The 27,577-nt window shown below is 28.1% G+C and overlaps 1 protein-coding gene across 14 annotated transcripts in view; it reads right to left on the bottom strand.

Moving 5' to 3' along the window:
• LOC107451338 (FERM domain-containing protein 4A) overlaps positions 1 to 27,577 on the bottom strand; it is a 135,830-nt gene that overhangs the window by 40,136 nt on the left and 68,117 nt on the right. For 13 of the 14 annotated variants that reach the window (XM_043051979.2, XM_071180635.1, XM_043051975.2 and 10 more), the window contains exon 2: positions 746 to 811. In XM_043051979.2, coding sequence (XP_042907913.1) covers positions 746 to 811 — 66 coding nt within the window. Of the gene's footprint in view, positions 1 to 745; positions 812 to 2,260; positions 2,392 to 27,577 lie in introns of those variants that run through there. The other variant, XM_071180639.1, reaches the window with a different exon arrangement.

The raw sequence follows: 27,577 nt of genomic DNA on the forward strand, positions 1-27,577 counted from the left end.
TTACTAAGCAAAATATATGATGCATGTTCAGGGCCTGCGGTAAACATTCGCCACCTCGTCCAGTGAGATAAAATAGTAAATTTGACGAAAAATAGAGTTTTGGTGAATGATTTTTTTCCACAGGAAAGAAAAATATATATTTAACTCCCTCCTTAAAATTACGTCCAAATAAATTTTTCTAAACAAATCAGTATTTTTCATTCGATTAGAGTAATTTTCGTTGATGGGCCGCATATCCAATTAGAATTGGGTCCAAATAATATAAACCTGAAACAAATTACCGTAAAATAGTTTTTCTATGGGAAAAAAAATTAATCATAAAAAATTGTTAAGATTTGCAATTGGCGAAGACTTTCGAAAATTGGCGAATACTTTTGATATTTGGACAATTTACTGGCTAATAATTTGAAATCATTAACGCCGGCCCTGCATATTTAGTATACATATTTAGTTTAATAATAATGCATATTTAGTTACAAAATGCAATGAAGGAACAATGATTTATATTTTCTTGATAGTTCAAAAGAGCGTAAAAAATTAAGTAGTATTCAAACTACTTCACAGGTAAATAATACCTTAGTAGTAGTATTTACTAGTAATAATCAAAAGAGGTTTATAACTATAAAAATGTAGTCATTGTTTTTTTTTGATGATATGATCATGTTGTATAATATTTTTCACTTTTTTTCAATCAGAAAAATTTCAAAATATTTACTAACTAAATTTTCAAATTTGTTATGTTTACCTTAATAAGTATGTCCAGTCTTCGATCATCCAGCAGAACCACTTGACTCTGCCGGCCTTCAGACATCTAGAATAAAAAATGATTAAATGTAAATATGTTGCACTTACAAATGAAAATTAGAAACTTTACTACCATCCAATTAATTCAATAATAAACATTTAACAACTAGAGCAAATAATCAAAATGACAAAAATCAATAAATCGGGATAATGCAAAAGCGTAGAAGTTTGAAATTTTAAAAAAAATAATAATAATAAATCCAGAGATAAGTATTCAGGTGTTCCCATTCATTATGTTTTAAATATGATAAGAAATAAAATATGCTCATTTTCATTTCAAACTATTCCTGTTCAAAATTCTAAACGTGATGTCTACACGCAATTAATACATACTACACGCAGTAAGTTAATTCATTGTGCTCGATAATTGACATACATGTAAATGTAATAAAATTTGAAAAACATTAGTTAAAAAAATTATTAGTTTAACGATAATATGTTTGATTGCGTATTAACAAAATTTGTATAATTCAAAGCAGTATAATCATTAAACCAACATTTTTTGCTGTTCTATGGAAATGATTTTTTTTTCTTTCTCTTTTTTTATTTTTAGAAAAACATTTTAACAGTAAAGTATATTGGTATCGAAATACATAAAAAAAAAAATTTAAGTTCGAACAATGTTAACCTTTTTTAACAACTCAAGAGCAATCTCTCCTTAGTATTTCATTATCCAGGGATAGGAAAAAATATAATTCCGATTGTTTCCAACAAATTTATACTTTCTAATTTTAACTTTTGCATTCTATAAAATGTTATATAATCCTTCTTCACTATCCAATGGAATATTACTAGCTCTCACTATATACATATTTTTTATATTCTATAGAATATTATTGCTTCTCACTATGTATCTCTAAAAAACATACTTAGCTCTCACCGTATCTCTTTGACATTCAACAAAATATTCTCATTTATTACCTGACACATCTACATTCATTGTTATATTATTAGATCTTAACGTATATCTTTTACATTTTACATACTCTTACTAGCTCTTGCAGTATTACATCAACACTAAATTACTAGCTACCGTCGTATCTGTTCTACATTCAATTACTAGCTCCGAAGATATATTTTCTAATTTTAAGAACATATTCTAAGCACATACCACATTTACTACTCCATACTAAATGAAATTAGAAACACGGAACTTCAAAATATGCATTTAGTAGCATATTCCAAACACATACCACATTCACTACACCATATTAAATGAAACTAAAAACACTGACCTCAAAATTAAATTCAAAGTATACATTTAATAACATATTTTAAGCACATGTCATATTCACTATTCCATATTAAATGAAACTAAAAACGCTGTACCTCAAAATTAAATTCAAAATATACATTTAATAACACATTCTAAGCACATTCACTTCTCCATATTAAATGAAATTAGAAACACGGAACAGCGAAATTAAATTCAAAGTATACATTTAATAGCACATACCACATTCACTTCTCCATACTAAATGAAATTAGAAACACGGAACTTCAAAATATAAATTCAACATTTCTTTGAAACTCTTGGTTCTTGTCAGCGCTTACAAAACAATTGAGAGGATTTCAGAATCGTGCTCGCATTCGGAAACTACAATAAAATGGAAACACGAAACCTATTTTTCTAACCATTTTACCCAACCAGAGAGAGAGAGAAAGGAAAGATGCTTAACCAAGCATGTCAGCCAGCAGTCGTCGAGCTTTTGTGAAAATTATCTGAGAGAGCACCACAGTTCATTATAATTTTCCAAGAACTAAAGAAAGCAAAAATGCTAATTAAAGAAGTAGTGAATGAGGCAAAGAAAGCAGAGGTCTGATGGGAAGCGTCGAGAAGATAAAACAAGAAAGAATTGAAGCGAAAGTTGTTAGGAACAAACTATTTGGAATCACAATAGAAGCCTTAAAAGAACTTTTTAGCTAGTTAAGAATATTCGGAAAGGAAAAGTTGGTAGAAAACAACGGAAAAGTTAGTTTTTTCGTACGAAGGAGGTCACGGTTACCGTTTTTCGAGATAACTTGAGAGGATCGAGAGAAAATTTAATTTAAGATAGCATCTACATTTTCATATAAACACTTTTAGTTTAATTAATGAAAGGTACTTATGAAAAGGGTTTCCCGACAATAACTTTCTATTTCTTTTCGTAACTCGATCGAAATATTAAATGAATAGGTTTTTCTGTAAATTGAAAGAAAAATCAAACTAGCTTATTGAATGTAGACAATTTATTTTGAATTGTATCTCATTCGAGTTGATTTAATTAAAAAAAAATAATCAAATGAATAAATGTCGAACCGTATGAATATTTAAAACGCGTTATAAATTTAAGATATTAAATCGACTGATGTTGCTAGTCGTGATTTATAGATAACATCTAACATTAAAGAATTCGCATTTTATTAAAATAAAAAAAATGAATTAAAATATTTCAGATAGTAACAAAAATAAAACAATAAAATATTAAAAGTTTGTTATTCCTATGTTTGTTATTCCAAAAGTTTATAAAGTTCAATCATGCATCCATCCATTCATCCACAAATCGCAATTTTGATCTGAACTAGAGAACTATCATTCTCTAATTCAGTACCCCCAGAGGTGTTGATTTTTTGTGGGAACATGGAGGACTTTGTGCCACGACAGATTTAACATGCATCAGTCACCATTTACTACACGGGGGAGTTTTCGGCCGGATGGGGATCGAACTCACAAAAAAGAATTTCAATTATCAAAATCGTAAACAGAATGAAAAATTTACTCCCGTAACAAAAATTTAAAAGTATGCAAAAATTGTTATTGTAATGATACGTTTCACTAAAAAAGTTTATGCTTTGAATATTTAAACAAGAGCTAAATATTTTAAATTTAATATAAAGATAAAATTAAATACGTTAAATGCCTTTCACTGATAATACTTAAAATTGCGAAATATGGAACAAATAAATGTGAATATTTTAGCTTAGTTTACACTGAATCAAAAATTTCATAAATTTTGAAGTTTATCGTACATATATTTTACTAAGCTGTTTGACTATGAAATACGTAAAAGTTTGGCATTCTTTTAGAACGTGAAATTAATAATTAAAATAAATTATCTTTTTATTGAATGACACTTTTACACAAAAACAGTAACTCAATTAAACATATTAATTATTTACGATTTGAACTTAGTAAAAATGTTTATAGTTTCATTATACACTGTGTAAAATCTAAATAAACACCACAAAAATGATGTGTAGATCTACTCGATTCCTACTTAGAGAAAAACACTTGACAAAATTAGTTTTTAAATAAAATTCTCTTAAACTACCGAGTCTACTAATATAAAATGTTTCTTAACTAATGTTGTTTTTACCAATACTAAAATATACTTATTAAATGTACTGATTGAGAATTTCTCAAGTGGAAACTAAATCAAAGGATAAAACATTGTGTTTTCGATAACAGGAAAAACTAAATTGATCAACGGGAAGAAGAATTGCAACTCTTAATCTCTTAATGTCTTTTTTTCAGATTTTGTTCCTTTTTTTTTGTTATTTCTTTTCACAATCTCAACGCCACTCTCTTTTTTTTGCAACCTTCTTCAGGTAAAATGTTTAGTGTTTTACTCTTTTGCTTTTTATCCTTAACCTACAATTATCGACGTTTTTTTATTATTATCTAAAAAGCTTCCACTCGTTAAAGCTACACAAAAAATTTTCAAAAATTTCTCCTAACAATTTAACTGTTTTTTTTTTCTTGTTTTTTTTCATTCCTCGATTGAAGCCTTTAGTTTCAAAACCAACTCATTTCACCTTCGTCTTTTAAAATTAACCTTTCTGAGTCCTTTGGCTAGATTTTAACCCCCTAGAATTCTTAAAATGCAGTGCTTCTCTTTTTTTTTTTTTTTTTTTGGTTGTTTGGGGAAAAAAATATTTTTTTAGTTTTATTTGTTTTTATTTTTAATAAAAAGGAAAGAAAAGACGATTTCAAAAAAAATTTATAAATCTCTTTTTGAAAAAATATTGAAACATTTTGTTTACATTTTCAGTTACATTTTAAGCAGTTTGTACCATTTTTAACTTAATCGGTTACAGTGCCATCTGTCGATCAAAATGCATGAATCTACACCTCAATTAGGATTACTTTTTTTCTGGAAAATACGACTCTGCATTAAGAGAAAGTAATGGTTCATATTTAAGATTTCCTAACTGCCCCCCGTCCAACTTTCGGGGGTGGGAGTCAACGATTGAGTTAATCAGATGATAACTTTTAAAAAATATTAAAAATGTCTAGTTTCACTTTTATTTATTGAGGCTTTTGACCCTTTCCAAACCTTTTTTTTAACACCTTGCATAAAATATCAACGATAACTATATCAAAAAATAAATATTTTATCTCGAAACAGCTTTCAATTTCAGCATAACAGTTTTCACAATTTCACAAAAATCTATTTGTGAATATACATAAGCAAGGAAAAACAAAATTGCCTTTGTTTACCTAGAATATTTACTTATATTTTTTCTTACGTTACGGTTATAGTTCTGCTTTAATTTATCCGTCAGACAGGATAATCTTCTGTCATAAATTTTCAGAATAATGCGTCTAAAGCTAATAAAATTCAGCAGAGTAAGAAGAAGAAAAAATCCCTTAATTCTTAGCTCCTCAAATCTATTTTTCATTCTTTTCCATTACTCCATTCCGCTATCCCAACATCGTTAATTCTTTTCGTAAGTTCCCTGCCAAAAGAAGCAAAGTGATAAGATTTTTTTTTACCCTGAAACTTATTACTTCTGCTTTTTATTCCTTTGCTTAATAAGTTCTTCCTCTTTTAAAGGGTAAAAAGGAAGACGCGTCTCTATACCCAGAAAAGATCTGCTTATTATTTCAGAAACCCGTCCCTCCCCCCAATTCCCCTTTTTTGTCAAGATTCTTGGAAAGGAAAATTAGAGGGAGGGGAAAATGATTTGACAGCTGGATTTCATTTGCTGACAGCGACAGGGATTGACAAAGTACGAGTAAAACGTTGAAGATATAACGTATTAACGAGGCTGATAAATAAAACAAATCTCCTTTTTTTTTCTGACAGAGATGAACAAAATTATAAATAAATATGAAGAAAAAAAATCCCAGAAAAAAATATTTAGTTTGCTTTTGATAATAAGTAATTAATTGGTCAGTAATTTTAAATTTTATTTTACTACCGGCGTTGAACAGCCGAACCAATTCTGAGTTTACCAATGCTCAATTCCGTAGCCTTGTAATTTTGAACCCAACCTAGAAGACAAAGGAACTCTTGAATAAAGCATTAGAACATATTAACTTTCGAGAAGGACTTTCTGATGGAACTAACCCGCATTTAGTTACGTGGAGAGAGAAATCACGAAAACGTCCAGCGGTTAGCCCGATGAAAAGGGGATCCTAATCCAAGATAGATCTGCCACTTAGGTTATTTTACGTCAGCAATGTAGGTTGGTGCGAGCCGGGAGCAGAATTCGTATCAACCAGCCACCGTTGGTATTTAAACCTGGTACTCCTCATTGGGAGGCGAACGCTCTATCCCCTGAGCCACTGCGGCTGTATGTTTTACTAACCAAAACACATCTTCCAAAACTCTAAAAAGTTTATTTAAAATTAGTTTTTTTTTTTTTTTTTTTTTTAATGCAAAGCATTTATGTAACAGCCAGACGACAGGCCAGGAAGTCCTGGAAATTAAGACTCAACAATTTCCAGACCAATGACATGGCGAGGGTAACGGGGTCAGTATTTTTTACCGACAAAAACATATAGTCTGGAAACCTAAGGAATTTAGTTTAAACCTTTGACGCAGATAGGAAGCCGGTGTCCCTTTTATATGTATATTTTTTTCTGACACTCTAATTACAAGCAAAAAGAATTTTCGGCCTTTTATTTATTTAAAAAAAACAGTTTAATAGTTACTAAAAAATATTTGTCAGATAATCGAATTTAAAATAGTGCTAAAATATAAAATCCAAAAAAAAAGTAGTTCGAAAATTTTTCTTTATTAATATTCAAAAATTTTATCAACAATTAATTTCGTAAATTATAGAAAATTCAATAATCACTCATTTCTCTTAAATCTAAATAACAACAAAAAAGTGCATATTTGAAAAACTATAATTTTGAAGCGAGCCGCGTCTGAAACATTTTAACTTTTACGCAGAAAAAAACAACAATGTATTTAAAATTCTCAATATAATATTTTTCACTTATTTTGACCACAATTAATAAAAAATTATGAAAAATATGTTTAAAAAAATTCAGCGTTAAAAAATTAAGACTAGGTGTTTTTTCGAAAAAAATTAAATATCTCCGTAGTTTCCCCATCAAATAAAACAACTAAAAAATTACACATCATGAATGACTTGTGCAGAATTTATTTGTTAAATGCATAAATCTCAATGAAGAATAAAAAGGATCTTATATCTGACTTAAAATTTTTAACGTAAAAATTTCACTTTGACAAAAACAATCATGTTTTTTTTTGTAATTTTATTAACTTTTTTTTTAAACTAAAATTATTTTTCAACATAAATTAATTTCTCGGAATTTAATCCATTTCTTCTTTTTTTCATTATTCTCTTTTTTTTTTTTTTTTTTTTTTTTTTTTTTTATTTTTAATACTGCCTTTATTTTAAGTTCAGTCGTTACATTATGATGCTCAAAAAGTCTCTTCACATCCAAAGAAGGGGGNTTTTTTTTTTTTTTTTTTTTTTTTTTAATACTGCCTTTATTTTAAGTTCAGTTGTTACATTATGATGCTCAAAAAGTCTCTTCACATCTAAAGAAGGGGGGGGGATAGAAAAAAACAGTTGAAAGGTCTTAATATTAATGAGATAATGTTATTTAACATAATTATTTAACATTAATACCAAAGCGAAGAACACGATTAATCTTCCTCTTATCTTCCGTATAGCTATATTTACTTTCGCCTTACAAACTGTTTCTCTGCTTCACAAATTGGCCAAAAATGATGCATGTGGGGAAAACAACAATACATGATTTCTCACTTGAGGGAATGAATTTGAATAACCGTATGTCTTTTAGGCGGAGTTCGTACAAAATTTTTTAAATGAATCTATTTATTTATAGATTATTAAAGTTATTAATAGATTAACACAATTTTGTTTGGATTACTAATGCAATAGAATTATTAATAGATTAGTATAGTAGGTAAGAGATTATAAGATATTTCATGTTATTAATAACAATAAATTAATAACAATCAAGTAATCAATTAATAACAATATTAAAAAAAAGACAGAGTATGATTACGAAATTCTAAATAAAATTATTTCCTCATTAAAAATAGGATTTTATTGAATAGACTTGAATCTGAATTAGAAAATTAAAGAAATAAACAAATAACGCTTATTAACCGGTAAATAAATACTAGAGAATTAAAATTTATTAATAAATTGTTGTCTGAAATTATGTTTCGAATTTTTTTAATTAATTATTTTATTTTAAATTACTTATTTATTTTTAAAAAAAAAAATTTTTTTTCTACATTAAAAAATTTTAATAAATTAAATAAGTTTTTTAAAAATGTTTTGAATAAAATTAAAATATTATGCATAGCAATAAAGTAAAAACTAAATAAATAAAAATGAAATCTAAATCCAAAATATCTCTACTCAGACTTTAAACTTTTCAAATCATAAATTCAAGATGTGAATTAATTTATGATCTAAATGACAGGTAAAGCACTAGATGGCAGCACTAAATTGAATACAACCCATTTACGATGCTGAGGTTTTCAGGATCTCAATCTGAAAACATTTCCTTCAAAGGAGAGACCAAAATCTATATTTTGGTTTAAAGAGGAAAAACCGAAAATAAAACGACTGCAAATCGAAGAAAAATTCACCAAAATTTTAATTTACAAAACTTATTTTTGAACTACTTAAGAAATTGTTGTAATTGTATTTTAATAGTTTATTTACTAAATTATATTATATTATTATGAATAACTTAATTATATATTCTGAATATAATTATATGTTATGAATATAATTATATTATTATGAATATATTATTATGATATAATTATATTATTATGAATAACTCAGTAATTAAGAATCATCTAAATTTCAATAAACAAAACTTTAAATTTTGTTTTACAGATAGAAAATCTAAAACCTGAATTTAAAAATAAAAAAAACAGTTGGCAACAGTTTAATATTGCAATTTGTACGCTTTTAAAAAAAATAAGAAAATTCCACTTTTAATGAAATTCTAAAACTCTAAACTATAATCAGAAAAGGAAATTTTTATTGATTTGTTTAAAAATAGTTCGCATGCTGATTGCATAACAGATAAAACAAAATAAAAAATCGCTTTGTTAACTATCATAGTTCAATACAAAATATAATAAGTAATAAATTAAAAATTTTAATTTTCAAACAATTCTTTTAATTTTCAAAAAGTTACTAAATTGCGTCAACGCTTACAATAGATAATCAATCGCTTTTAAAGGAAGATTTACATTAAAAAAAAATGATTAAATACATTTGTGCATTAAATTTATGAACTTATTAATTAATCAGAGATTTATAAAAAGATAACTAAGACAGTGATAAAAAAAATAAGATCAGTACATATTAGGAACACAGTTATAAATTATGGTAGTAAAAATAAACATCTATTTTTAACCTTTTGATACTAACAATAAAATCACCACCCATCTTTCCATACGTAGAAATTATGATAGATTATTGACTAATGCTATGTATCAGCAATATCAAGATCGATGCTTAAGGCTATTGTTTGAAATATGATAAATCTAATGAAACTGAATATACCTACATTGACCATTTCTAATTTTATGAATGTAGGTCATCAGTGTAATTGTATCGCACAATTAATATTTTACACGAATAACAACTTAAGCCTGAGGTCAATCTAATTTTCATTTATCGGATCGGGTTACAATGGTCATATTTTTATGTTTTCACGATATGATTTAAGGTTATCGAAAAATATAAATTATTCAATTTAGGATGAAACTCTACAATTATATTTTATTTTTATATTCATTATATTTATATTTATTATTCGTATTTCAGTAAAATAAGTTTAAAAATAAACTATCGAATTTTGCACAGTTTACAAAATTCAGCCATAAAATAATTTATTTATTTTGTCAATAATCACCTTAAATATATTGTCACCTTTATCATCACCTTTATTTTGTCAATAAGTTAAAACTTGCCCTCCAAAGCGTAAGAAATGTGTTATACTGTTCGTTGTGTGAAATATGTTATATGTTTAAATATTCCCGTAAAAATATATCACAATCATGTCTTTCTTTCAAATATTATATTTAAATGAGCACTTTTTTGGAGCAAATTATTAGTGTACAACAGCGATTCCCAATCGTGGAACCCTTGGGTTCCATGGAAGAGTTAAAAAGGTTCGGAAAGTTAGAACGTTTTTTAGTTGTAGGACATAAAATATAATTTAAGATTATTAAAGATTAACGATTTAAAAAAATTATTCGTCTTATTAACTAATCTTAAAATAAAATACTACATTACTGTTGAATACGTTCACAATTATTTTTATATACTTTTTTTCATTGAGTTGGGGTTCCGGCGTAAGAAGTTTGATAATTTAAGGTTCCATTGCAGATAAAAATAGGGAATCGCTGGTGTGCAAAACCTCAGAATCCTAGTTACTCCCGTGTTTGATTAAAATATTACATATCAGAAAATTTTTCCAAGTAAAAAATAATTCTTAAGCAATCCTTTGTGTGTTAAACAGAGCTTGAGGTTTAATTTTAACATATTTCTAATTTTTATTTATTTATTTATTCAATTAAAAAAAAAGTAAAATTACAGTTTATTCTAAACTCAAACAGTAAGCTAAAATAGCCACAAATATAACAATTCTGTTGATTTCTAAAAATCAGCGAATAGATAAAAAAAATTTTCTTCTCTAATTATATGAGTGATTAATATCAAGATTTTAAACTAACTCTGAACACAAAAAAATTTTAAATTATGTTACTAAGCTCATTGGCAGCTGATTTTTTTTAAATAAAAAAAAAACAATACAACACGGCTACAACACGGCAATATACGCAACATAAAAGCGATTTCTTTTAAACGTTAAGCAACAAGGATTAAACATATTAATTTTTCAAAAACGAAAAATTTATTCAGCATTTTAATAATTTTTGGCTATTAAATACAGTATGAGACGCCAGTGTCTTCTTTGGCGTTAAAAGTAAAAATTTTCATACACGGCTAACTTCCAAACAATAATTTTTCAAATTTGCTTCAATTTGCAGTTACTTAGATTTAAGAGAAACAGATATTCCTCACTGAAATTACTTTAACTTACAAAATCAATTATTGATAAATTTTGGAATATGAATGAAAAGAAAAATTTCCAAACTACTTTTTTTTTGTTGGATTTGATATTTTTGTAGATACATAATTCTGATAACCAAGCAAATATTTTTCAGCAATTATTACTGTTTTTTTTACATAATTAAATAATATTAAAATATCTTGTAATTTGAGCATCAGAAAAAATATATATATATATATAAGGGACAGCGGTATCTCATCTGCGTCAAAGAGTTATCAAACATCATTAGAAATGCATCATTTTTTCTTAAAACTGAGTTATATGCTTTTATAGTCTACAAATGTGGCATTTATAAATGGTACAATTTAAAGATAGTTAGTGATGAATGAAGATTTATAAACAATACTAGTAAGTAACAGTAAATTCAAAGACACAAAATTATCAAATAAAAGTACTTAAGGCAGTTAAATGGATCAAACAATTTATTTTTGACAAATATTTTCTACAACTAATGTCTTTATTCAATTTTCAGGTTAACCTTAACTAACTAAATCTCAATTTAAATTAAGCTTCACTGTGTCTACTGTTACATTATTTCCAATTCTTCAGTGATTTGAAATCACCATTCCATAAATGCTACCGAACTAATTTTTGTACAATTGTTATTTTCGTTACTAATACCTTCATTCAATATTCTGGTTATCCTTGCCTAACTAAATCTCTATTTCATTTAAACTTCGTTGAGTCAATTGTTACATTATTAATTTGTAATCACCATTCAATAAAAGCTATCGAGTTAATTTTTGTATAAATACTTTTTTTATAACTAATGCCTTCATTCAATTTTCAGGTTAACCTTCAAACTAAATCTCAATTTCATTTCAGCTTCACTGTGTCGATTGTTACATTATTTTCGATTTTTTAAGGATTTGAAATCATTCATAAATAAATCCTATAGAGATCATTTTTGTACAAATATTTCTTTTTAATTACTAATGCCTTTACTTAATTTTCAGGTTAACCTCACCCAACTAAATCTCTATTTGATTTGAGTTTCACTGTGTCGATTGTTACATTATTTCTGATTTTTTTTAAATTTGTAATCATTCATAAATAAATCCTATCGAGCTCATTTTTGTACAAATATTTCTTTTTTATTACTAACTAGCCACCTAAGGCGGCCAGCTGTCCGCCACGCTGAAGGTTTTCACAAATAAAGTTTTTTAAAACNTTCTTTTTTATTACTAATGCCTTTACTTAATTTTCAGGTTAACCTCACCCAACTAAATCTCTATTTGATTTGAGCTTCACTGTGTCGATTGTTACATTATTTCCGATTTTTTAAAGATTTGTAATCATTCATAAATAAATCCTATCGAGCTCATTTTTGTACAAATATTTCTTTTTTATTACTAATGCCTTTACTTAATTTTCAGGTTAACCTCACCCAACTAAATCTCTATTTGATTTGAGCTTCACTGTGTCGATTGTTACATTATTTCCGATTTTTTAAAGATTTGTAATCATTCATAAATAAATCCTATCGAGCTCATTTTTGTACAAATATTTCTTTTTTATTACTAATGCCTTTACTTAATTTTCAGGTTAACCTCACCCAACTAAATCTCTATTTGATTTGAGCTTCACTGTGTCGATTGTTACATTATTTCCGATTTTTTAAAGATTTGTAATCATTCATAAATAAATCCTATCGAGCTCATTTTTGTACAAATATTTCTTTTTTATTACTAATGCCTTTACTTAATTTTCAGGTTAACCTCACCCAACTAAATCTCTATTTGATTTGAGCTTCACTGTGTCGATTGTTACATTATTTCCGATTTTTTAAAGATTTGTAATCATTCATAAATAAATCCTATCGAGCTCATTTTTGTACAAATATTTCTTTTTTATTACTAATGCCTTTACTTAATTTTCAGGTTAACCTCACCCAACTAAATCTCTATTTGATTTGAGCTTCACTGTGTCGATTGTTACATTATTTCTGATTTTTTAAAGATTTGTAATCATTCATAAATAAATCCTATCGAGCACATTTTTGTACAAATATTTCTTTTTTATTACTAATGCTTTTATTTAATTTTCAGGTTAACCTTAACCAACTAAATCTCTATTTCATTTAAGCTACACAATGTCAATTGTTACATTATTTCCAATTCTTTAGTGACTTGAAATCACCATTCAATAAATGCTATGGAGCATAAAACCATAAAATGCTTCCCTCCAACAAAAAAATAAAATTCCCCTTTACGTAATGAAAAATAATGGTATTCTCCAACAGAAATGACATCATCAAAAGCCAATCAGAATCGGAGATTGGCTTTTGGCTGAAATAATATTCCATACGCTTATTTTCCCTGGTAGTTAAAACACCATGACGTCACAATGCCCCAACTCCACTCACACCAATTGCATTCAATTTTCAGCCTCAATTACGTTAGATTAGAAGCACAATTCAAGCTGATCAAGTAAGCAGAGTGGAAAGAAGCAATCTAAATTATGGAAGGTCTGGACGCTGACTTCTCTACAATGGAACAATAGGTGGGCGATGGCTCACTCGCTATTCTCACGCTCGTTATGAGAACGAAGAGAGATCATAGATTTTTCAGGTTCAGACCCTTCTTTTATTGAATTAAACAAGAGGCTTTTATATATACTCCCAACTATTTATTGAGAGGTTTTTCTTTAGAGGTTTTTAATGAAGAATTTTAAAGAGGTAACCTCGTTAGATTGTTATTATTAGGAAGATTATCTTGTGAGTAATTTGACAAGATAATATTCTTTAAGGAGAATAATTGTTTAAGGTAATAGGGATTAACTGCAAGAAGTTGATTGTTGAATAAGTATCGCCTTTTAAGCTGTGGTATATCGTTAAGAAGCCATCATTTTAAGCTGGTGTTGTCTAATATTTAAATATGAGCAGTGTACGGAAAAAAATACCAAAATTAAAAAATTAAAATCAAATTGTAAACGAACAAGTTTTTTAAAATTCGATTTTTCAGGAATTATTCGACCGATTTCGCTCAAACTTTCTATTTTGTCATGTAAAATTACATTCCTTAAAATGATGTAAAAAGACTTTTATATACAATTCAAAAAATTTTCGACTATTATTAATTAAATTCATAAATATATCCTTAAACTTATATTTTGCATGGTGTTATCTTTGGATAAACGAATTTTATAATTGTCTGCAAAAAGTTTTTAATTTGCTTAGAAAGTTCTCGGGATCTGACGAAATACGCAAAAACTAAAAGCAACATTAAGGGATCCAAACTTTAGACCGTTCTCCAGACCAAGCTATTTTAATCATATTTCCCAGATTGCGGGTACCCCCTATATTTTATGGGTCAGAAATACGAATCTGTCGAAAAAAAGGCATGTTTATTCAGAGAAAGTACTTTTCTGTGTCTGATTTCGTTACTAAAACATCGTCTGCATTAATTTGATTGCATCGTCTGCGTATTTGAAGTGCCCCCTTGAACCATTAAGATTGAGCCCTAGAATATGAAGATCCGAATCAAAAACTATATTGTGGGAGATTTTTTTTTTCTTTTTTTTTTTTTTTTTTTTTTTTTTTTTTTNTTTTTTTTTTTTTTTTTTTTTTTTTTTGGGCATGGTAAAAAAAATATGACATGTAAAATAATTTTTCACCCGAAAATATTTAATTTTGCTTTGTTTTAAAGTATACAGTAGTGTGATAAGGTGGTGTTATCAAATAAACTTTTGTTTGTGAATAAAATGCTCTCTTTGACTTAAAAAGATAGGAACAGGAGGTGAAATAAATTAACTCATACCATATGCAACCCTACATTCAAAGAGCATACCAACATTATTTGTTCCCAAAATTTTGAAAGAATCTCTATTCGAGAAAACAATTCTTTATTGTACTTCAAAAAAGTTTCTTAAAAAAGAGTAGCTAATTTTTGTAAAAACTCGTATACACTTTCAAAAAAACCGGTTCCACGTCGATTTATAGATTGATCGTAGATATCTTTCTATCAGTATATATCAGCAATATTTTTCTTCAATTTTAACATTTAAGAATTGTCTGACCCTAAAAATAAGAATAGATTTTTACTAAAAGGAGTTTTGTAATGAAATAAGGCTGTAACTATTATATAAAATTTGAAATTTAGTTTTTATTTACTCTTATCAAAAATTAATTTCATTAAATTTATATTGTTTTATCTCTAAAGAAAGTAAATTTCTTTCATACTTTTAAACAGTTATGTGTATAGCCTTATATGCAGTTAGAATTAAAACAATATCGTCTATGCAAGATGTTTGAATTAAGAATTTATTTGAGGATTTGAACAGCCATTTAAAAAAGCAGAACAAAGATATTTTAATTCTACGACGAAACAAAACCGTTAAAATATTTTCTACTTAACAATGGCAATTAATTCATCAGAAATTACAGGAAGGAATATTCATTCACACTTATGAAGATAGTTCAATTTGTTTGAAAACCTTTTGTTACTGAATTAAACGTAATCTTAATCAAAAAAATACTTTTATACCTTCTAAACAAATTTTTTAAAAAAACTACCTTTATAATGACTATAAAAAATTAAACAATCCGAAACTAAACAATACGAAATTAAGCCGAAATATATATTAAGATTGCTTTTAAATAAATAAAATACAAAAGGGGCACTTCCGCGTCAAGAACAATTAAAGCATTACAATTATTGTAAAACGACATTTTTTCAAAAATATGAATAAAACAATGTTCCTATTTCATACAAAGATATTTCAAGCTCAAATACAATGTTTAAAATAAAATGTTTTATCTTTACTAAAATGCGTTACATACAATTGAGGAATTAATACATACAAAATGAGGAATTTCCCTAGCTGCGTGTTGTTTTCATATAACAGTGAACATTATTAATTTTGCATCAAATATATTCTTTAATCTATTCGTACCAAAAAAATTTTAACGACGAAAATTCTCAAGAAACTAATTTAAGGGTAAAATCTAATACTAGTTAAAATGAAAAATACAATGGCACGGAAGAGCCATGATCGACTTCATTGAACTAAAATTAAATGTACATACTAAAGGCACCGATAACCAATTAAATTACTAACTAAGCCTGAAGGGAATAAGGAGGAGAGGACTCGGGGTCGTGGAACCTGTATTTAAAGAAGACAAACACCCTTAAAGGCTGTATTCTGAAAGAATATAATTGAGAATCTCTATAATTATGAAATTTTAAATATTATTTAATATTTACTCTTAAATCTAACGAAATATGCTATTATATATTTCATTACATATATTTAAACATTGTCCACTTAATTATTATTTCATTTTGAAACTGTAATCTATTACATAAAATTTAGTTTTACCTCTAAAGTATGTAACTTACAGTAGATAAAATAGTTAAGTTATAAATAACTATTTATGAGTGATAATTTCATTAACCATACTGTTAGCTTCATCTACTCAACTGTTATCTCAAATATTAACTAATGATAAAAGTAGTCTATATTATTAACTTAATTAACACATTTTCAATTCATATAATTAATTATACAGTCTACTAATAAATTTTTAATGAGACGTTGTAGAATTTAAAAGAAATTATGTTCATGCACTTAACTATTCCCAAAAGAGACAAGGCACTTAAATATTCGGAAAATGAAGTTTGCTCATTTTAATTCAACTAGAACATCATGCAAAGTTAATTTCGGAAATAAAGCTCAATAATGAATTATTCATTCGTGAAGATCATAAAGTCCCTCAAAAATGCTTGAAGAGGGTAGATTATCGGGATTACTTATCTCTGAGCACGTCATTTTTCACCAATAATGCGCTTTGGATTCATTTCAGCACGTTCGCTATTCCTGCCTTCAGTCACTTTCTCTGTATTTTGTTCGTAACAAACGGTATTAGAAATTTTGGTGAATGAGCATATTGCTGTAACCTTACTTGCTGTAACTCAAACTGTAACCTTAATATGGTGCTGAGTTAGCTAAGTTAAGGTATTTTTTAAACGTGATTATACAATACTAAGACTTAACTAGAACGGAAATATGGTTAAATTTGGAACCTTTTTTAAGGTCGCAGCAGATTTCTATCGTATTACTTATCAGCTTCAATTATGGATAACAATAAAAGCTGAATATTAACAGCTTCAATATGGATATTAATGTCGATATTGAAGCTGTTATTTTTTAAAAAGCGTACCGTATATCGCAATGATATTCCAAATTTTTTAGTCAAAATTCCACAAATATATATTTTTTTGGTGTGATGTTGTTCAGCACACAATCTCTCCCTCTACCTCTTTTGTTTTATCAATTATTCAATTAAGCACTTTTACTTTGCTAACTTCCATTTTAATCCCTTATGTTTATCTCTCTATGCAAGCTGTAAGCTAATACTCTCATCTTGGTATCTTAAAGAGTTTTATGCTTGGAAGGCTTCCAGAATTTTTGAGATGTCAACAGACGGAAATGTCCGTTAGAAAACTTTCCTGTAAATTTTATGTGGAACTTTATTAAGTTAGTCTATAAATATAAGGGTGGTTTGTCTTTAGAAAAGAAATGATTTACGAAAATAGATTACAACTCAGATGTAACTTACAATTGTTGAAGAAAAATATAACTGATATATATAATGTTAGAAGATGATTTTTTAAAAGATTGTTATTCCCGGAGAATATGATTTTCTGTACTTATGTGATAATAAAAAATAAAGAAGATTGAAATTAAAAATTTTATAATTCTTTCTGATTTATTACTAAATTTTTTGATTGACTTCTACAACTTTTCATCCTACAATTGGGTATACCCGAACTTAAAATTACAAACAAGTTTTTTATTTCATATTTTGGAGATACTGGGGCTTCAAATTTTTACATATTTTGAAGCCCCAAAACTTGCTTTTTTCCCTTATTACATTCCTTACTTTTTAGTTTTTATCCGTTTTTCAGTGTAACAAACTCATAAATACTCATTATATTTCTTTTTCTACTAAAACAAATTTTTCACTCTTTCTTAAAAAATACTAAAATACTAGAAAATAGAAATGTTAAAATATTATAAATAAAAATTGCTTTCAGAAAAAATTCATTTTAAAACATCTAAATATTTAAGAAAAAAATTTATATTTTAATGATATACAGCCAACATTATTTTGTGACTGTATATCATATCATATCATATCAGTTCTCTCATATCCAAACTAATAAATAAGATAGAAATAAAACGGATCGGACTAAGTTAGATCTGAAATATATTGAAATTTATTTTTGAAACTGTTAAACTTTCTTTGTTCCAGTTGAAATCTTTTTATTTTATATCAAAATAATTACAAACATCAGTTTTTTTTCGCGAAAAAATCCCCTCTATTCAGGTCTCTTGATGAGGGTTTTTTTTTCTTTCCTTATGCTTTTAAAAATACATATTATGTTAGTTTTGAAATCAATAATACATTCATAATACGGGATAACAGCTTTGCTGCATCGCTAATAAAGAGTTATAAGGAGTCACGTCTTCGTTCAAGTTAAATAATAGCATTGTTCAATCACGTTTAAAAATAAAGTTAATGGCTTGTGAACATTGTGTAACAAAATAAAACATTTCCTTCCTTGTGGACAAAAGAGTATATTTATGATCAGCATACAATGTGGAATGTATAAAAATGATGAGTCATACATTTTCAAAATATTAATAAAATGCATTTTGAAAAATAAAAGACTCTAAAAAGATGAGTTAATGCTAATTCTCTGGCATAAAACTGTGTAGAACCATTCGTTCAAATTTTCTGCTACTTCAATATGAAACTAAGCTGAAGCACGGTTAACCTTATTTAAAAATACCTAACCGAACCTTACCTTATTTATTTAAGGTGGAAAAAAAACCTTATAGTGATTCGCATTAGCTTCACGTTGAAGCTGCAGCAAATTTGAGCGAATGGTTCTATAGAGTTTTGTGCAAGAAAGCTTGAATTTTATTAATATTTTGAAAATGCATGACTCATCATTTCTGCAAAACTTGCATTGTGTGCTTATCATAAATACTGTTTGATCACTAAAAGGGAAATGTTTTATTTTATTACGCAATGTTCACAAGTCATTAACAAATCCCTTAATTAGATGATATTATGTAAAACTATCCATATACTCAGTTTAATAACAGCGCTTAAAACTATCACCATCATTTGTTTTTGGTAAGCATTTAATTCCTCTGTTTTCTATGAAGTTAAAAGGTTAAAATTCTATAGATGAATGAGGAAAAATTGAAGCAAAATAAAAGAAACGAATACTTATAAATCGCTTAAATTAGGTAACGTAATATAAGACCTGTATTACTTTTATCGCATGCAAAAAAGTTCTTCTCCTTAAATGTGTGATTTCCCAATACTAAATGACTTCAGATTTATTTTAATTCAAGGCCCTGAAGCAGGAAGACTTTTGTTAAATATAAATAAATTAAATCGTTTCGAAACGATCATTAATTTTAAACAGCAGATTAAACTCACTGACATTGTCGTTTGAATTATGACTGTGTACAGTGCGCAAAAAACATTGCACAATAATAGCTTTTTATCTAACGAATGAATTTTATATAAAGGATCCAAATGTAATGATTCGAGGAGATAAACTTTAAATTTGTTAATTAATTTGTACATACTATATTTCAAATTTAAAAATCATACACAAATTGTGTATAGAAGATCCAATCTTAATAATTCGAAGAGATAAACTTTAAACATGTTAATTAATTTGTACACACTGTTTTTCAAATTAAGAAATCACACACAAAAATGTGCTTTCTCGGAAAAAACTTTTTTCGACAGAATCGGATTCTGGACCCTCAAAAAATGGGGTATAGCATCATCATCATCATAGTTGGCCAGACAGCCCATTGTGACCCAATGCCTTCCTCTGAAGATTTCTCCATGATGACTTCCGATTTATCTTTGATCTCCTATTCTTTTCATTAATTGCAAGAGAATCAGACTCCACTGAGTCAGCCCATCTTAACCGCTGCCTTCCCCGCTTTCTTGTTCCATTGGGTCTAAAAAACAGTATCTTTTTTATTGTATCGTCATCACTCATTCGAATCACGTGGGTACAGCAACAGTCTGGAAATAATGGTCTCAATAGTTAGGTTAAAGAGAGAGATCGATTTGGTTCCATCACTACTGATTTTACTTTCTGCATATTTTTCCGTATCTCGAACAATTTAAACGTACCAAACAAATTCCGCATACAATGATTGATGAAACTAGTTTTTCCAAAACTAATTATATTCAAAATAATTATTTTAGAACTGTTTTTTTTTAAATTAAAAATAGTAATATTTGGAAATATTTTCAGTTAAACGCCACACAAGTTTTCGCATTGTTTTAAACTAAAATTTAAATTTCAAATCTTAATCTAACTTAACTTAAACTAAATCCACCGAATAGTAAAGTCATCAAGGATAAATCCCAGCTCTGTGAATTGCCCATTTCTGCTAATCTAAAGCGACGCTTACATTAAAATAATATACATTTTATTTTATTTTATAACCGTAGTATGAAAAACCGATCCGAATTTTGAGTTTACCGCTACTAATGTTCAACTCCGTAGCTTCGTAATTTTGAACACAATTCAGAAGACAACGGAACTCCTGGATCAAGTATTGGGTGAAATTTGCCTTCGTGGAGGACTTTTTTAATGGAACTAACCCGCATTTGCGTCACATGGAGAGGAAAACCACGAACCCCCCACACGGTTAGCCTGACGGCAAGGGGACTCTAATTGATAATCCGTCTACCACTGAGGATATTTTACGTAAGCACTTGGTTGGTGCAAGGCGGGTGCGGATTTTCGTATGGATCAGCCATCGCTAGGATTCGAAACCGGTTCTTCTAATTGGAAGGCGAGTTCTCTATCTCCTGTTCCATCACAGCAAAATAATATACATTAGTAAGAGTTTAATCAATATGAAACTAAAAAGGGATAAAGAGAGCAATCTGTTGGTAAAGAATGATAAAGCTTAAATTAATTCAGGGCACATTAGGGTGCAGCAAGCAATATTCATGCTCGGACAAAAAATGCTTTATATCTATTCTTGAATTTAAAACATTTCTACACATACATACATATTCTAAAAATCTGTGAAGTCGCGCATATTCTTGTTCTAAAACTAAAATTGTGATAAAGCGTAAAATTTTAAACGGATTTCAAATGCTGAATATCGTAACACAAAATCTCAGAGTTATTACAACTTTATAAAAAATATATATAAAAAAATTAACCTAAAAGGTGCGAACGAAACATTACATATTGCTATAAATAAATAACTGCATTTGGGTATTACGAAGACACAGATCACGTATTTCAACAACGCAAAACAAAATTTTGCTCATTTCTGGCGCCAAGTCTCCAAAGACTGCTATTTCTGTTATTTACAAGAGAGCCTAAGATTGGAAGAGGAAATGGATTCGTTATCAGAATCTCCTCTAGCAAAAAGTTCAATTATTTGTAATGAGAAAAGGGAAATTAGGTTTTGTAAAGAGTTGGCGGGAAAATGGAATAGAAGCCAAATTTATGTCCTATAGTTACGATTTTCGATTGTCTTAGCTAACCAAATAAAAGTACCATTTCCTTTTTCTGATAGCTCGCACAATCCGACTTCTATTTTCAGCTTTCGAACAGAAATTAAACACGAGGTTAAAATAAATAGAACATTGTTAAACACACAGAATTTTAGCTACCATATGTTTGAATAAAACTGCAATTTCAACTAATTCTTTAACTAAAATTTATACTTATTCTTCTAAAACTGCAATTCAACTAATTTAAACTGCAATAAAACGCAATGCCCTGCAATTTTTAGGGTTCGAACATAAGTTAAACGTGTGGATAAAATAAATGGAACATTTTTACAAATACTTGATCCTTGCCTCATTCGAGTACTAAGTCTAAAATTAGTTTTGCCCCTATAGGCTATTTTTTTAATGATATTTTTACTCCATTTTTCTGTCGAAGAATGCAAGTTTAAAAACGTTTGTCGAATTTTAAAAAAGTCGTATTATTAAATTCAGATTTCTCAGGAACTGATAGACCAATTTTGTACAAATTTTGCTATGTAAAATTACAATGTTTAAAATGATGTAAACAAATTTTATACCCTAAAGTTTAAAATTTTGCCGACCATTATTAAATAAAATAATAATAAAAAAATATATTTACAAAAGTTATTTCTTGTGCATGGAATTAACTTTGAATAAATGAATTATAAAAATTATGTGCAAAATTTTTTTAATTCGCTTAAAAAGTTCTCGAGTATAAGGCGAAATGTGTAAAATGTAAAATAAACTATTTCCCAGATTGCGGCTACCACTATATTTTGGGAGATAAGAATTCGAATACTTCAAAAAAGAGTATATTTATTCGTAGAAAGTACGTTTTTATGTTGGATATCATGACTTAAAATATAGTCTTCAGTAATTAATAAATATATTTGAGGACACTCTCTCGAACCATTAAGATTGATTCCTAGAACCTGAAGATCCGCTCATTAGATCAAAAGTTATTCAGGGAATTTTTTTTTTTTTGTAAGTAAGAATTTGATAACTAACAAAATTACAATTACAAAAAAGCCAATTGGGTACTTGCACTTCAAGAAGGAATATCACAAATACCCACACAAGTGACCTATGACCTCAGCTAATCATTTATAAGGAAAATGACGCGTTAAAGTTAAGCTAAGTTTCTCCACATAAGTTAGAATGTTAATTAACGTGAAGTTAATTATATACAGTACCGTATCACACATCAAATATATTGAAATATAATTCTTTCTCTTCTACATCTTCTACTTAACTTAGATTTATTATTTGTTTAGGTCTTTTATTACAACTGTGATATATTTTAGCTTCGTGTACCTAGCAACTTCGATACACAATTAAATTGTTTATGTTCTACGTGACTTCGCGCCTGTCTTTGTGTTAAGTAAGAAATATAGGGAAAGAATTGAAATCTTTATGAAAGAATCTTTGAGAAACAATATAGAATGAGTCACTTAAGAGAATCGATACTTGACGGGTTTGGCTTACTCGAAATAGAATGGAAAGAACAGTTGCTAACGTAAACAAATGTCACGTTTCAACAACCAATCAGGATCGAGATACCCACGCTACGTCATTTGCAGATATCCCATTGTGTTGCATCTATTTATTTTAAAGCTCCAAATAAAATAAAAAAACAATATAAAAGAAAAATAAGTTACATTAGTCAAATAAGAATATGTCATCACAGTTTCCTTTTGGCCTAGAAAAATTTATCAGTGGTACTAAATAGGAGATAACCATCAATCATTTAATACATTTTTGATTCGTTATTTTGCAAAGAAATATGAGTCCAAAGCTCAGTTCTTTTGTATCTGTAAACATTAAAGTGGTGTCTTAAAAAAAGTGGAAAATTTCACGAGCATAAATGTAGTGATTATGCTGAGTATACAGTTCTAAGTCGAATGAGATTCATATGAATGACTCATACAGTGAGATTCATATGAATGAGATTCATATAAATTAATACTATTGGTCAATGAGAAAAAATTGCAAATTAAAAATATATGTACTAATCGGTAACTTTTAACTTATCACTTCAAACTGACGGTTTTTTCATATCGTTACAAAAAACAATGTCTAAAACAAACGAACAAATAGAATGCCACTGGAAAATAGATCCCACAATTCTACATTAGTGGAAAAAATACAAATACAATGACTATTTCAGATTTTGTTGCACTAATTATACGGAGAAAAAAAAGTACGGTTATAACTACCAGAATATAATAAAATCTACCGTGTTTCTGATTCTATGGGAACACAAAAAAGCTCGGTAGTTTTTACTGATGCACTTTGGTAATGATTTTGGTTAAATTAACCATAAAATATGGTTTTATAATATGTGATAAAATTCGGTTAATGTACTGAAATTCGGTAATTTTATCATGATACCTAAGAACATTTATTCGATTCAATTTACTTTTCAGTTTTGTATTTTTTCTAAATGTGTCTTAAGAAAAACTAAATGTTCTAAATGTGTCTTAATTTTGAAAATCAGAATTTTCCGGTAAACCGTTATCATATGAACGGAAAAATTATCAAATGAATAGTTTAAATACCTTATAATTTGGTTTTTTAATATTAATTATAGTTTTTAGTATGTATAGTTTTTAGTATAGTTCTTTAATATGAATTATAGTTTTTGTTTCTTTACCAGAAATGTCATTATAGTAATTTTACCAGAATTTTTTTCTCCGTGTGAACAAAGAATTGTAATTTTCTTTAACAGATCAAATCAAAACCGAAAATGGAATAACTCATGATTTCAAATGCAAATTATTTCTGTTCTTCCTATAAAGTACTATAACTATATATATGTATAACTATATGTATTTATAAACCGGTTTAATAAAAACAGACGGAAAGACGAAACATTTCGAGAAGTATGCGTTTAATAGAAGACAGCCAGAATTCTTATTCACTTTTATGTTTTTTCTGCAATAATCACTGAACAACATAATCTATTACACTATATGCCCCATTTCAGCTTTAGTATTTATTTTCATTCCTATATATTCCATTGTCCCACATGTTCCTTGTCATTAATTGAAAACAATTTATCCATAAAATAAGTGCAATGTTTAGAGATTAAATATGGTTATTTTATAAACACTTAGAGTTGAAAATATTAAAAAAACACAACGAATTTAATGGACATTAAGGTTTTTTAAGTAAGAAACTCTTATTTTTCCTTCATATAACTGGTTATTTCAGTCTATTGATTTTAACAATTCGCTGGTGTTATTAATTATATTATTTTAGAATCCATCTCCATTGTTCACACTAGAAAATGGCAATTCTCCCCCAACGTGATATTTATCACTAAAGAGAGTTATAGATTGTACTAAAAGAAATTTAAAAAAAAAAACGGACTTCGCATTAGACAGTTTTTTATTTTCAGTTACAGTTTTTTACGACCATAATTATGTAAAATAAGGAATTCGATTTTTCCCCCACCGTACAAATAAAGAAAATGCTCTTTCTCAAAAATCATCATTTGATGGCCACCATTAGAAATGGTAATTCTTTTCACGGCAGCTTAAAAGGTTTAAATTAAGGATTCGTGAAACTAATGAAGAGCACTTTCCAAGTTTCAAGCAAAAGCTCTTTTTAATACTTCGCCAAGAACATTCCAACTCAGCAATTTCTCTCCCCCAACACGAAATGCGTGCATTAAGATGCTTTCAAGAACACTAAAAAAAGATATTTCAGAAGGCCTGACACGGAAAGAAAAATGGCAATACGGCTCACTATTTTACAGAAGAAGAAAAAAAACAATATCAACAAATACGCAGGAGAGGAACGAAACTGTAAAAAAAGGCAAAAAGAAGATCCATGATGAAGAAGTTCTTGGCAATCATCCCCGAGCTCCGGCATCGATTTCTCGGGTCGTCCGGGAGACCATCCGGCAGCCGGAGCGAATCCCAAAATCGATAGCCAGCTCGCTCTTTCTTTAGAGAACACTCGCCCATCACCTGGTCCAACCCCTCGTCCTTCCATACCCAGCATCCGGATCCGGTAAGCTATTCGAAGGGGGATAGGAGAAGTCCGGCATAAAATGCCCCATCATCTAGAATTCTGGAAAGTTTTGCCGGAAAAACTGCGTTTTAGTTCAATGGGAGAGATAAAGAAGATTATGCGCTTTCCGAACATCCTTTCGCAATGAAATCGAACATTTCTGCGGGTTCGGAATAATTTTTTTCGTTTTTTTGTTCTGTTCTGGAAAACCATTCCGGAGTACTTTGATAAATCTATCAGCTGTGGTTGGTTATGGTAGAAAACTTCGCCTTGTTTTTCTGTTTTAGGAATTATTTTTGAACTACATCTTTTTTGTGATCTAAAACGGCTGTAACAGGAAGATAAATATATATAGTTGAAGAAATATGCCGAAAGCAGGCTAAAGAAAATGCAAAACAACCCCATTAACCATTAAAATAATTTTTTTTCTTAACCATTAAAATAATAAAACGAAATTTTCTAATTTTTGAACTACGTCTTTTTTATGATCTGAAACGGCTGGAACAGAAAGATAAATATATATTGTTGAAGAAATAGGCCAAAAGCAGTCTTAAAAAAATGCAAAACAACCCCATTAACCATTAAAATAATTTTTTTCTTAACCATTACCATTAACCATTAAAATAATAAAACGAAATTTTCTAATTTTTGAACTACATCTTTTTTATGATCTAAAACGGCTGTAACAGAAAGAGAAATATATATTGTTGAAGAAATATGCCGAAAGCAAGCTAAAGAAAATGCAAAACAAACCCATTAACCATTAATTTTTTTCTCATAATAAAACGGAATTTTCTAGGAATTGGTCAATTTTCATGCATGCAGAGTCTTTAACGCGAAAATTCTAGATTTCATATAATCACCTCATAATGTCTTAAAAAAAATCAACTTTCACTCATATTTCCAATATGGAAATATGTTTCAAAACGCGAATTTGTACCTTATTATGATTCACGGTACGGTATTATGATTCAACGTATAAATCAAGTTTCTCAGAAACACATAATCGTCCTTCTATCCCATACTTAAGTGATCCTTACAGTGGTTCAACTGAAACGGAAACATGTTTTAAATAAACACCTTACTAAGATTGTAACAAATTTGTACCATGTTTATCGTACAAATTTGCCATTTAATTTTTCTGAGAAAGTGAGAAAAAAATTGAGATTTGTTTGTTTGTTTGACAAACGTACAGCAAATCTGGGTTCCAGAAATTTAAAATTGCAGAGAAATTAAAATAACAGTTACAGGAAACTTTATTTAAGAAAAAAACAAGAACCTCATTATAATGTATTTTAGTAAAACATCAACAAAGATATAATGCTTTCCTTTGTAAGAATTAAAATCCTAAGCATTTTCCAAACAAGTTAATTTAATCAGATTAACAATGTAATTAAAGTGTATTTTCTAGGATTAATTCTCGCTTCGAAACGCGCATCATTTGTTAAGATCTCCTTTTGTAACAATACTAATTGTCCTAAATATAAACGATGAAGGAGAGATTAATCCTTCGAAAGACTTTTATAATCTTTCAAGCTTTTAAATAAGATTATGTAAAACGTAAGCAATTTAATAGGATTAGTAATATTAATTTAATAACTAAATAACGATCAGCCTGACGCAATAAACTTTTAAAGAACGATTTTAAAAGAAAATTTGGAAAATAAATATCATTTAGGCTATTAGAAAGAAATATAAATGTCTGGATAATTTAAAAATGCTGCAAAACTGAATAATATTTGCACATATAAAAGAAATTTTGCACTTTAATGTTTTGCAAACCCTTTACCGCAGAATTTTTATCAGACATATTTTTCATACTTTTTACATTATTT

This window comes from Parasteatoda tepidariorum, chromosome 5, assembly GCF_043381705.1.
Source record: "Parasteatoda tepidariorum isolate YZ-2023 chromosome 5, CAS_Ptep_4.0, whole genome shotgun sequence".
NCBI lineage: Eukaryota > Metazoa > Arthropoda > Arachnida > Araneae > Theridiidae > Parasteatoda > Parasteatoda tepidariorum.